The 13570-nt window shown below is 46.2% G+C and overlaps 1 protein-coding gene across 1 annotated transcript in view; it reads left to right on the plus strand.

Moving 5' to 3' along the window:
- Nucleotides 1-13570, plus strand: part of GYS2 (glycogen synthase 2) — a 52821-nt gene that overhangs the window by 25261 nt on the left and 13990 nt on the right. The window contains exons 6-7 of the mRNA XM_035127396.3: nt 9008-9152; nt 12655-12772. Of these exons, the coding sequence (XP_034983287.2) occupies nt 9008-9152; nt 12655-12772 (263 nt within the window). The remainder of the gene's footprint in view (nt 1-9007; nt 9153-12654; nt 12773-13570) is intronic.

A 13570-nucleotide genomic window follows, 5' to 3' on the forward strand; every position in this document is an offset into this window, starting at 1 on the left:
TTTTTTAAAAAATGACAGTGGACTGCTGCGGCAGGGTCCCCCTCGCGTTACAAAGGCACAGAGAGAGACCCCAAACAATAGAAATCCCTTACTTTTTATACACTTCATTTCAATGCTACAGATATGGCGGGAAGGGAGGATTTACATAAGGAGATGGGTAGCACAGAGTTGATGTCCCTTTTGATGTAAGGTTGTAACAAAAGTATGCTTTGAAGTGACCTTCTGATGGGAGGTTGTAACAAGAGGTGTTGCGTGTTCCCAATCCCATGTTATTTCCCTTCACAGGAAAGAACCTTCAAAGTTCCTGGCTTATCAGTAGGCAGATAATGTATCCTTAGTTTGCTTGGGAAATTGGTTTGCCTTTCCTGGGTAGCCTGGCCATTCCTTTGAGATGGAAATCACCTTAATTCTTGAGACAATGGGAAAGTTCCTTCACACACCCCTCCCTCCTGGCAGAGAAACATTTGGTCAGTTTGGGAGAATCAAAATGGCCTCAGGACTGCCTTCCTGTACCGTTTAAGACATGTGATTTATATATACATTTTGTTGTTGTTGTTTAGTCGTTTAGTCGTGTCCGACTCTTTGTGACCCCATGGACCATAGCACGCCAGGCACTCCTGTCTTCCACTGCCTCCTGCAGTTTGGTCAAACTCATGTTCATAGCTTCGAGAACACTGTCCAACCATCTTATCCTCTGTCATCCCCTTCTCCTTGTGTCCTCAATCTTTCCCAACATCAGGGTCTTTCCCAGGGAGTCTTCTCTTCTCATGAGGTGGCCAAAGTATTGGAGCCGCAGCTTCACGTTCTGTCCTTCCAGTGAGCACTCAGGGCTGATTTCCTTCAGAATGGATAGGTTTGATCTTTTTGCAGTCAATGGGACTCTCAAGAGTCTCCTCCAGCACCATAATTCAAAAGCATCAATTCTTCGGTGTTCAGCCTTCTTTATGGTCCAGCTCTCATTTCCATACATCACTACTGGGGAACCATAGCTTTAACTATACGGACCTTTGTCAGCAAGGTGATCCCCTTCATGGATCAATGCCTTGTCGTGGCGAAGGGGCTTGAATAACTCAGAGAAGCTATGAGCTATGCCGTGCAGGGCCACCCAAGATGGACAGGTCATAGTGGAGAGTTTTGACTAAACGTGATCCACCTGGAGAAGGAACTGGCAAGCCACTCTAGTATCCCTGCCAAGAAAACTCCATGGACAAAGACAACAGGCATATATACACTTATGAACCTTAATTTAAATGTGTGACCTCAAAATTCTTACAACAGGGGCTAGATACTCATGTACGGAAGCTTCTCCTGGACTTCCCCACTTCAGATTGCAGCTGGGGGTGACAATGTAGTGACCAACAACAGACAACACGGTAATACTACAGGAATGAATAGAAATAACAAAGACCGTGAAAACACTAAATCATATATATGCAACCGGAGGGAATGGAATACATAACACACATGCAATTGTCTCTGAAGAGGCGAATAAGATTCAAACAGTGCCACGTTCAATGTGCAAAAAGTCCAATGTAATAAGGTGCTAAGGTCTCTCAGTCGTCCTCGTCTGTCCTGTCCTGTCCTGATCTTATTCGCCTCTTCAGAGACAATTGCATATGTGTTATGTATTCCATTCCCTCCGGTTGCATATATATGATTTAGTGTTTTCACGGTCTTTGTTATTTCTATTCATTCTGGGGATGACAATGTGGCTGAATTCAGACAGCCCCTCTGGTTGAACTTGACAAAGACCTATCTCTTCCACCAAGCATTTTGAGGAATCTTTCTGTTTTCATGATAAAGGCATGCTTTTTATAGCGTTCATGTATGCCATTTTTTGCAACTTAGTCAATCTGCAATAAAAATAATGAATGAATGAATAAAATGTATACACACACTCTCTCTCTCTATATATATATAATAAAAAATAGTGTTGGGAGCAACTCTCTAGGCAGGCTGAGGGTGCTGCATTCATTTTTAATTTTTCTAAAGTGGGGGCTTTTAAAAGCCCCCTTAGAATTATTCCGTAGCACAGCTCAGGGGGTCTAGTAATTGGATCATAAGCCTTTCACTTCTAGGTCAGCAGTTCAAAGCTGTTAAAGACCTCAAGCCCATTAGAGGTTGAGAGAGCTATTTAGTGGCATATGTTGGATTGCTCCATTTCTTTTTCTCTGCCCCACCCCCCGCAACCAAGAGTGAAGATTCGTGGCTCTTCCAAATGACAACTGACTAAGGAGGTGCTTGTAGGAGGAATGTGGAAAGTGAGCAGTGGATGATTAGACAATGCCTGCCCAACTGTGTTGCTGTTAGCCAGTACAGTGGTACCTCTGGTTACAAACTTAATTCATTCCGGAGGTCCCTTCTTAAGCTGAAACCGTTCTTATCCTGAGGCGCTAGTGGGGCTTCCCTCTGGTGCGCAATTTCCGTTCACACCCTGCGGCAAAGTTCACAACCAGGAGCAGCTAGTCCCGCTTTAGCGTGGCTGTGTCCCGGAAGTCAGTCCCCACACAGAACATCTGGCGCAGAATACCGGCTATATCCGGGAAATTCTGGACATATGGCAATCCTATGACAGGCGGACTCAAGCCTGTGGCAGGTCTTGAACCGGCAATCTGAGCTGGGAGTTTAAGGCTGTGTGCTTCCAACCATCTCTGGCCAAAGGATAGAACTGCAAGGAGACTTAACCACTCTATAAACCCTCTTTTGCCAATAGTCTAGGTTGAGTCAGATGCTCCTGCCTCCCTCATATAAACGTTCCTCACAAGGGCGTACCCACCACGGGGCAAGTTAGGGCAGCTGCCTTACTCTAGAAGCAGGGCTGGTGGGCAGAGGCGGAGCACAGCCCGGCGGAGCGCGAGTTCGCCATTCCCGCCGCGCCGCGCCGCACCCTCCCTCCAGCTCCCCGGCGCGCCCTCTGGCAAGGCCAAGCGCGGCGGGGAACCAGAGAGCGCGGCGCGGTGGGCGGGAACGCTGAACTCGCGCTCCACTGGGCTGGGCTCCGCCTCCGCCCACCAGCCCTGCTTCTAGGGAGGGGCACAGCCCGGCGGAGCGCGAGTTCGCCGTTCCTGCCCACTTTGTGGCCCCTCCCCTTCCGTGCCTTGGCCCCTCCCCTTGCCCCCCCCCTAGTTTTGATCCTGGGTACGCCCATGGTTCCTCACTTGGTTTGAGAAACCAGGAGAGTGGTGGCTGATAAGCCAATGAACCACTTTGCCTTCCTTGCAAAAGTGCGGGTCTCTGTCATATTTTTTACATGTAAGGTAGCTGTCGTTTAGGCACAGCAGAATTTGCCTCCAGTCATCTAGATAGACTTATGGCTCCTTGGACACAGGATCTTTGCCTGTTCTTCACTTTAGGGGGGAATGTGACCACGTCAACTGGCCCTTCAGCGCTGGCTCAAGTAGTCTGTGTTAAAAATTACCGGTAGTAGCCAGAGAGGGAAAGCACGCAGTCAACAGAGAGATAAAAATGAGTGACAGAATTGTCACAATATGGCAGGGCATTGCTGCAGGCAGTGTTCAAAACTCCCATTGTTCTATAGGAACATTTTGCGACGGAATGGTTTGTTTGTTTGATTGTTTGTTTGTTTGATTGATTGATTTCAAAAAAATTATGTGCGCCTTGATTGTAAAAACAACAGCACCTCAAAGAGGTTTGTTGTTTAGTCGTGTCCAACTTTTCGTGACCCCATGGACCAGAGCATGCCAGGCACTCCTGTCTTCCACTGCCTCCCGCAGTTTGGTCAGACTCATGTTGGTAGCTTCAAGAACACTGTCCAACCCTCTCGTCCTCTGTCGCCCCCTCTCGTCCTCTTCTCTTCTCATGAGGTGGCCAAAGTATTGGAGCCTCAGCTTCACGATCTGTCCTTCCAGTGAGCACGCAGGGCTGATTTCCTTCAGAATGGATAGGTTTGATCTTCTTGCAGTCCATGGGACTCTCAAGAGTCTCCTCCAGCACCATAATTCAAAAGCATCAATTCTTCGGCGATCAGACTTCTTTATGGTCCAGCTCTCACTTCCATACATCACTACTGGGAAAACCATAGCTTTAACTATACGGACCTTTGTTGGCAAGGTGATGTCTCTGCTTTTTAAGATGCTGTCTAGGTTTGTCATTGCTTTTCTCCCAAGAAGCAGGCGTCTTTTAATTTCGTGACTGCTGTCACCATCTGCAGTGATCATGGAACCCAAGAAAGTAAAATCTCTCACTGCCTCCATTTCTTCAACCTTCTATTTGCCAGGAGGTGATGGGACCAGTGGCCATGATCTTGGTTTTTTTGATGTTGAGCTTCAGACCATATTTTGCGCTCTCCTCTTTCACCCTCATTAAGAGGTTCTTTAATTCCTCCTCACTTTCTGCCATCAAGGTTGTGTCATCAGAATATCTGAGGTTGTTGATATTTCTTTCGGCAGCCTTAGCAGGTGGCTCACTAGTGCCTGTTGTATCTGCCGGCTGTATGGAACCAATGATAAAATGGTCGGATAAAATGACACATATGAGCCACCAATAATCAGGAACATGACAAACTATGAACTGTTAAATATTGTGACCACTCCATTAACAATTCCAAAGTTCAAGTGCCATTCGCAAATGGTTGAACATGCAGTGAAGGAGGTTACTAGAGCATCTAGGATAGTTATTGGAGAGGAAAGACGTGATGCTACCATCAAAACAACAATGAACAATCGCTCTAAATTCCCAAAACAGACAAATAAGGACTTTCCACCAAAAGAGACGTTTAGTGTAAGGCATAAAAGCATATTTTTAGCATGATATAATATACTGTACATGTACAATGTATAATGTTGCATAAGGCATAATTTTATTAATTACACAAAATGTAAGCATTTAGTACAATTTATACCTAAGTAATTAAGTATAATGTGATGTTTTGACGCAACACATAATATGAGTGGTGTTTTATTGTTTAATGTTTATGTTTACTTGTTTAGTACACCGTTTGCTTAATTGTTCCATCTAATTTGTTCAAAACCATTGGTTTTTCAGGTAAATTATCAACATGTTTTATCTTAAATAAATGAATATTGCAGAAAATAATAGTATGCAACTATTATTGCTCTACATAAAATCTAAAGTTTATGTTTATTAGTTCACAATTTAAGATACTGAGAATAAATGAGTCAAATTCCTATGTTTTCATCACTCGTAGTGAGGCAAAATTTTAATCTGTAGGAGCAGGGTCTAAATATTAACCGATTTGTCCCAAATTTGAAATTTGACTATGTTTATACCATACGCCTGATATAAGATCAAGGGAGGAAACATTTTCCAAAAAAAAGTTTTTTATGACCCACCCTATTATATAACAACTCCCAAGGGCACTCAATATAGTCAGAGACTGGAATCAAGCAATCAAATGAACCGCCAGAAAAGTCTACCCTGTTGTACTGTCTCATCAGATAAATTCCAGTCAACCTGTCCTTCAACTCAATGTAAGGCAATTAGAACCCAAGGTTCTTGGACTAGGCTGCCAAGAGGGAGACAATGAGATTTCTCTCACAACCTTGCAGAGCGAGGTCAAAGGCCAGACATCATGTACAGCCTTGGCAAAGGGTCATCGCTGGAATTCATAGGGGAGGCAAATAATGGGAGGAGAAGGAATCGTCTGGTCTATAAATGGAGACCTGTCTTCTACGGATAAATAGGATTATAATGGTGCGCCTTGATGCCTAAGTCTGCTCGGAAGAAGCAACTGGCCCCCAGGATTAGGAGTGATTGATAAATTCAATTTCTGTTAATTCCAGCTTGAACTGACCTGGTCTGCACCTCCTGCGCTAATGGGCAGATCGGAACCTGCCGTCTTCGCACTACTATGGATTTTGTGATGCCGTTGTGGGCTCAAAAGGCACAGCAAAGTGCATTGGGACACATATTTTAGGGTGGGATGTGTTTAGAGCTGTGTATACAGAGATAAAGATAAAAGATGAAATGTGCATCTTCTGATAAAATACTGATCCACCCCTTCCCACCCATTTAGGCCAAGAGCAGAGAAGCTGCAGACCATGGGTCAAATGTAGACCCTCCCCAAGCCTTTCTGTGTGGCCTTGGGGTGCTCCCCAAGCCACATACCCTCTCTGCAAGCCATGGCCCCTCACCAAGCTTCCTTCCCCATCCCCCTTGAGTAATTTTTCCAAGCTGGAAAGTGTCTTGGAATTGTAATGTTCTTTGCTTGTCTGGGAGAGAGAGAGAGAGAGAGAGAGAGAGAGAGAGAGAGAGAGAGAGAGAGAGATTTAACATCACAATGGTAAGACTCCCATCCATTGCTCTTTCCATCACCCCCTGGCATGCTGCCACTAGATCAGGCATCCCCAAACTGCAGCCCTCCAGATGCTTTGGCCTACAACTCCCATGATCCCTAGCTAACAGGACCAGTGGTTGGGGAAGGTGGGAATTGTAGTCCAAAACATCTGGAGGGCCAAAGTTTGGGGATGCCTGGACTAGATGGTTTCCCATATGGCAATGCGGCAGTCTGAAAAAGGTTCCCCACCCTGAACCAGGCAGAGGGCCTTCTTGGTGGTGGTGCCCGCCCTGTGGAACACCCTCCCATCAGATGTCAAAGAAATAAACAACTATATGACATTTAGAAGACTTCTGAAGGCAGCCCTGTTTAGGGAAGTTTGTAATGACTGATGTTTTAATGTATTTTTAATATTTTGTTGGAAGCCGCCCAGAGTGGCTGGGGAAATCCAGCTAGATGGGTGGGATAGAAATATAATAATAATAATAATAATAATAATAATAATAATAATAATAATAATATAGAATATTTCAATTGAAGAAAATAAAAGAGAAAGGGGGAAAAGAAAGGGGGAAAGGTATATTATATCACTGTACATTATATGCCAAGAACTACAATTCCACATATGCTTGTCCAGTATATAGGTATATAAATTTATTGTTACTCAAATACATATATGGTTGTTTATAACCTACTTAATTTTTTTAAAAAATAAATGCATTCCAAATATTCACTATACTTGTCCATACAATGTCTATGTCTGCAAGCAATCCATTCATAAGTGGCAAATGTTGTCATATCCCCACTCCGTTGACTAAAGGGGACCATAGGTTTATCTTTCCAGTGTATCAATATCAGTCTTTTGGCCATAGCAGGGGCACAAAAGAATCCCGTTGTCCAGTTGTCAGATTCCATATAGTAGGTACATAATTCAAAAGAATATTTTGAAAATTTCAACTATTTCTACACAGTCATGTTTGTACAAACTGATATTGTTGTTTTTGTTATTGTTAAGTCATTTAGTTGTGTCCGACTCTTTGTGGCCCCATGGACCAGAGCACGCCAGGCACTCCTGTCTTCCACTGCCTCCCACAGCTTGGTCAAACTCATATTTGTAGCTTCGAGAACACTGTCCAACCATCTCGTCCTCTGTCGTCCCCTTCTCCTTGTGCCCTCAATCTTTCCCAACACCAGGGTCTTTTCCAGGGAGTCTTCTCTTCTCATGAGGTGGCTGAAGTACTGGAGTCTCAGCTTCAGGATTTGTCCTTCCAGTAAGCACTCGGGGCTGATTTCCTTCAGAATGGATAGGTTTGATCTTCTTGCAGTCCATGGGACTCTCAAGAGTCTCCTTCTTGGAGCATCAATTCTTTGGCAATCAGCCTTCTTTATGGTCCAGCTCTCACTTCCATACATCACTACTGGGAAAACCATACCTTTAACTATACGGACCTTTGTAGGCAAGGTGATGTCTCTGCTTTTTAAGATGCTGTCTAGGTTTGTCATTGCTTTTCTCCCAAGAAGCAGGCGTCTTTTACAAACCGATACTTTCTCCCAAAATGTAGTAAGTGAAGCACGTTATAAAAACAGGAGTTTCAAAAAAGCATTATCCTTATAACCCCACCACCACCCCTGATTTAATCAACTGTCTGCAATTAAAAATGGCTTCCTGGGGGGTGGGAGTGGGAAGCTTACATAAATTTTGCATCAGGTGTCATATGGCACTGGAGAAATTGAAGATCTTCTCCCCTCCCAATCTTCAAGCTGGCTATTAATATCCTGGATAGGAGAGTTGTGGTCTGGAACGTCTCCCTGACCTTGACTTTGAGGGAACCACCTATGGTTTCCCAGCCATAAAAGATCACTTAAGACTAAGAGGATTGCAATTTAACTGTAATCATTGACACCTTATTAGAGTTAAGAATTGGTTAACATTGTGGAGATTTGGCTTCCGCGGGTGGAAAACGGGTGATGACCATTTGAACTCTTAATCGAGTGCTTCGCCATCTCTGTTGGGGTTCCACCATGTCTAATCTCCATGCCCTGTCGCCTTCCTTTCCCCTTTGAACTTTCTGTGTCAATGAGATAGACTCGCCCAAGCACTTGTTGACTTCATTTCTAAGATGCCCTTTAGATGTTCGGTGACTTGGTGAATTAGAATTCATCCACAAAGCTCACATACTGGAGGTTGAGCATACCATCTCAGCTAGAGGCACCGTTTCTTGTTCAGAGAAAAAAAAACCCAAAAAACCCACCACTCTGGCTGAATAACGTGGCCGTACACTTTTTTTAAAAGAGCAATTTATTAAATTTTCCAAATAAACACATTAAACACATTACACCAAACAAAACATACAAAAACAAATACAACACACGCAAAATTTCTCTTTATAGCAATTATTCCCATATCTCTCATTCCAATGCTCTGCCGAGCTTGACTTCCCCCCCTCCCCTCATTTGGTTTTCTTTCCAAATCTTGTCTCGCAGTTCCTTAATCCTATTTAAAGTCATTTCGTAGGATTTATTTCAGTCCTGCGAGTGTCTTTAAACCTCTACAATTCTTTTCCATATAGTCCACAAATTTACTCCAATCTTTTTGGAACTTTGCCTCCCCCTGGTTTTGGATCCTGCTAGTCAGTCTTGCTAATTCCGCATAGTCTATCATGAATAACTTGCCTGTGCACTTAGGCCGTTTGTGGAGGTACTCCCACCACCTGACAAGTAATTCTTGTTCTCCTTTTTGCCGTCCAACAGTTTGACATAGATAAAGAAGCAGGCGAGAGGCAGATATATCACCGGTACTGCATGGAACGGGCCTCCGTGCATTGTGCCCACGTCTTCACCACAGTCTCTCAGATAACGGCCATAGAAGCAGAGCACATGCTCAAGAGAACAGCTGGTAAGATCAAGATGTCGGAGGGGAACTGGTGCCGAACGCTTGCCGAGAGTCGGCAAGCCTCTAGTTTTGCCACATCCTCTTCCCCGCTGAGTCTTAGAAGGGCAAGGAAGTTAGCAGGCAGTAACAACTTCTGGAGTGGCTAACTGAGGTTGGGGGGGGCAATGCCCTGTTTGCCTTGATGGACCACCTTCCCACCGAGTGGGAAACTGACAATGTTCTTTTTTTAAAGCACTGGTTGAACGAACGCTTTGCATATGGTTAAGCCCAGGTATATGGTGGTATTTTGTGAAGACGGAGAGGTAAAAAGGTAAAAGGTAAAGGACCCTGGATGGTTAAGCCCAGTTGAAATTGACTGGGGTGCAGCACTCATCTCACTTTTCAGGCCAAGGGAGCCGGCATTTGTCCACAGACAGCTTTCTGGGTCATGTGACCAGCATGACTAAACCGCTTCTGGTGTAATGGGGCACCGTGACGGAAACCAGAGCGCACGGAAACGCTGTTTACCTTCCCACCACAGCAGTGCCTATTTATCTACTCGCACTGGTGTGCTTTAGAACTGCTAGGTCAGGCATCCCCAAACTCGGCCCTCCAGATGTTTTGGTACTACAACTCCCATCATCCCTAGCTAACAGGACCAGTGGTCAGGGATGATGGGAATCGTAGTCCCAAAACAGCTGGAGGGCCGAGTTTGGGGATGCCTGTGCTAGGTTGCCAGGAGCTGAGACAGAGCAACGGGAGCTCACCCCGTTGCGGGGATTTGAACCGCCGACCTTTCAATTGGCAAGCCCAAGAAGCTCGGTGGTTTAGACCACAGCACCACCTCTAACCTTAAACAAGATGCAGTTATTTTGCAAACTGGGGTGGTTTTTGCCTGGCATTGCCCACCTCCACAGCAGTGGTTGGTGGGGAAGGCTGCTCACCTGACCTCCATCACCCACATCACTGCTGCTTAGCAGGAGGGAGAACAGCAACACCACCGCAGTGCAAACGCTGTCCCCCTCTACCTACTGGTAAGCAGCATCCATAAGGGCCGTAGGAAGGCACATGAGAGCTGATGCTCCCTCGCCCCAAGTGCTGCTGCACTCCTAGATTAAGCTAACTACAGGTGAGGCTGACTCAAGCTTGCAGACCTACAGAGGACCCCTGTGTCAGAGTTGCCTGACTTGGCCTGTCATTCTGCAGAGTTGCGAAATTTGTCTGTTGCTCAAAGAAGGGGTCGATGATCCCTGTCGCAGTAGATCATTAAGCCTGAGGTCTACACAAGGGCATTACGATCAAAACAGCTTGTGATTTGCAGAGTTGGGAGAACCGTACCTAGAGATACAGGGGGTACCTCCGGTTACGAACTTAATTCGTTCCAGAGGTCCGTTCTTAAGCCGAAACTGCTGGTAACATGAGGCGCGCTTTCGCTAATGGCGCCTCTAGCTGCTCCCGCGCTGCTGGCGCACAACTTCCGCTCGCATCCCGGGGCAAAGTTCACAACCAGGAGCATCTACTTCTGGGTTAGCGGAGCTCGTAACCCGAAGCGTTCGCAAGGAGGTCGGTATGTAACATGAGGTTCCACTGTACTGGGCATTGAAATTTGAGACCTTCTGCGTGAAAAATATGTCCTCCATTGCTGAGCTTGCTAGCCTTTCGCTCAGTGCTTGTCATACAGAGGAAAAGCTATTTTGCATGTTTTCAAACAGAGTCCTGCGAGATTTATGCTGCTGCTGCTGCTGCTGCTGCTGCTGCTGCTGCTGCTGCTGCTGCTGCTGCTGCTGTTGTTTATATACCACCCTTTAAGGATCCCAGGATGGTGTACAAGATTAAGAACATAATTTACGGAGCATAATAATAAGATCATAATGCAGAGTGGAATAATACAAGCATCAGGGCTTTTTTTCAGCTGGAACTTTCCAGGATTCAGTTCCGGCACCTCTCAGGTGGGCACGATTGCCATTCTAAGAGAATGAGGGAGGTGTTCATGTTGAGTTCTGGAACCTCCTTTTCTAGAAAAATAAGCACTTCACAGCATAATAAAATAATCATAGTAGCATTACCCCCCCCACACACACACAAACATATTTAACAGGCCATAGATTATTTAATGGCCAAAGGCCTGGGGGAAAAGGAATGTTTCTGCCTTGCACCTAAAGGCATGTAATGATGGTGCCATATGAGCCTCCCTGGGAAGAGCATTGCACAGATGGGGAGCCACCACAGAAAAGGCCCATTCTCTTGTTGCCAGCCTCCAAACTTCTCTGAGATGGGGGGAGCACATATAGAGAAGGGCCTCAGATGACAAGCACAGGGTCATTTTGTATGGGGAGGGGCAGTCTTTAAGGCATTGAGGTCCTGAGCCATGTAAAGCTTTACAGATCAGCAACAGCACTTTGAATTGCGCCTGGAAATGAATTCTGCCTCTTGCCCAGCATACGAAAAGTCCTGCTGGATCAGGGCCAATGGCCCAGCTAGTCCAGCATCCTGTTCTCACAGTGGCCAGCCAGATGGCCCTGGGAAGCCTGCAAGCACGACCTGAGAGCAAGAGGCCTCTCACCACTTGTGATTCCCAGAAACCGGCATTCAGGGGCATATTGCCTCTGACAGTGGAGGTAGAACTTACGCATCGCGGCCAGAAGCCATGGATAGCCTCATCCTCCATGAATTTCTTTTTAAGCCATCCAAGTTGGTGGGGGGCATCAGTGCTGTACCTCACTGCACATCCTCTAGCCATTTCACCGGATTGTAATAGACACAGGCCAGCGCAAGATGCATTACAAATGGGACAACTCGCTTTCTGCATCCCAGCCAACTCTGCTGTCAGGGAATTCTGTTCCTTACCCAGTGCCAGTGAGAAGCAGAGAGAACAAGGCAGAGTCCTTTTTAATGAGTTTATTCGTTCATAACAGAACGAAACAAAAGAATGCAGTATGCCAAGCTTGGCATCCTTGGTTCTCCTGCTGTTTTGGAACTACAACTCCCAATGTTCCCTGACCACTGGCCCTCTTAGCTAGGGATCATGGGAGTTGTAGTTCCAAAACATCTGGAGAGCCAAGGTTGCCTACGCCTGCAGTATGCCCTGGTAATTGAGTTGCTCCAACTGAGCTCCTCTTCCCTCTTTCCTAGCAACAGCATTTGCCGTTACGGCGGCTGCTCGCATTCAATTGGCTGTGAGTCCTTTGTTCCCGTGCTCTTAATGAGCGTCAAGTTCTGGGGGAAGGGGGGTCGGAAATCCTCTCCGGTGACAATGTATCAGCTGGCTCTCCTGCTTCTATCTCCGCTTACCCCTTCTCAACTCTTCTGTTCGCCTATCTCTGAGCTGTGAACTTCCTCAAAACCCTGCTGTAAATCAATGCTGTGTTCCTCTTCTCCTGCAGCGTCAGGAGAAGGGGGTGACCTCTATCATTCCTCCTCCATCTCGCCCCCTTGAGTCCAATCCCTGACACCTGTCGAGAAAGACGTTCCTTCCACGTCTTTGAGATCTACTCATCTGCTGCTGCTTTGCCTCTTCTTTTGCCAGATGTCGTCACTCCGAACGGGCTGAACATCAAGAAATTCTCCGCAATGCACGAATTTCAGAATCTGCACGCCACCTGCAAAGCTAGGATCCAAGAGTTTGTTCGGGGCCATTTCTACGGGTACGATGTCCTGTTCAAAAAAAAGGGACAGTTGAGTTACTCCAAAATTTTAGGGTAGCCCCTGCACCAAACACCCGAAATCCCATTCACAGTTTATGTGTGGGACTGGGAAATAGCCTTGCTGGCAGACAGAGGCTTCAACTTGCAGGAGTGATTGGGGGAGCTGACATCACGTGTGTGACATCAGGGTGTCAGGGGGGATCTGGGGGTGGAGCCAAACACCATGGCCACATGGCTTAATGGCCAGTGGCTCCTCCTCCACTTCCTCTTGGTGTTGCCACTGGTGGGAGGCTGCTTCGACCCTCCTTCCCCTCCATGGCAGGGAGGAGAAGGAGCTGGCCCCTGGAGGCATGTTTCACTTGGTCTTACCTCACTTTTGGGTCATCGGGAGTCCCAGCCCCTAACCCAAAAATATAGGGAGGAGGCCAAAAGGTTTTGGCCCCTAGGTACTGGCACCCCTGCTGGCAGGATTGCCAATGTGTGACTTCAAAGATCCTGGGATCTGAGGAAGGGTGAGGGTGGAATGTGAGGTGGGCCAAGGGGTGGACCCCACTGGACTTCATTAGGCCTAATGATTTGGGGGGGGGATTCAATCCAGTTAACATTTAAAGGCAAATGCACCTAATTCACACTTTCCAACACAATATAGGAACTGAAACACAACCATCGTCCAAAGTTCACACTTCTCCAAACTATACAATGCAGTTGTCCAGCCAAGTGCACAAAAAGGATTCATGAGGGCAAAGTGTGCCTTAAAATGCATAGTTTGGTGAAAATAGCATACTAGGAAAAATTGCT

Source organism: Zootoca vivipara, chromosome 9, assembly GCF_965207765.1.
Source record: "Zootoca vivipara chromosome 9, rZooViv2.hap1.1, whole genome shotgun sequence".
NCBI lineage: Eukaryota > Metazoa > Chordata > Lepidosauria > Squamata > Lacertidae > Zootoca > Zootoca vivipara.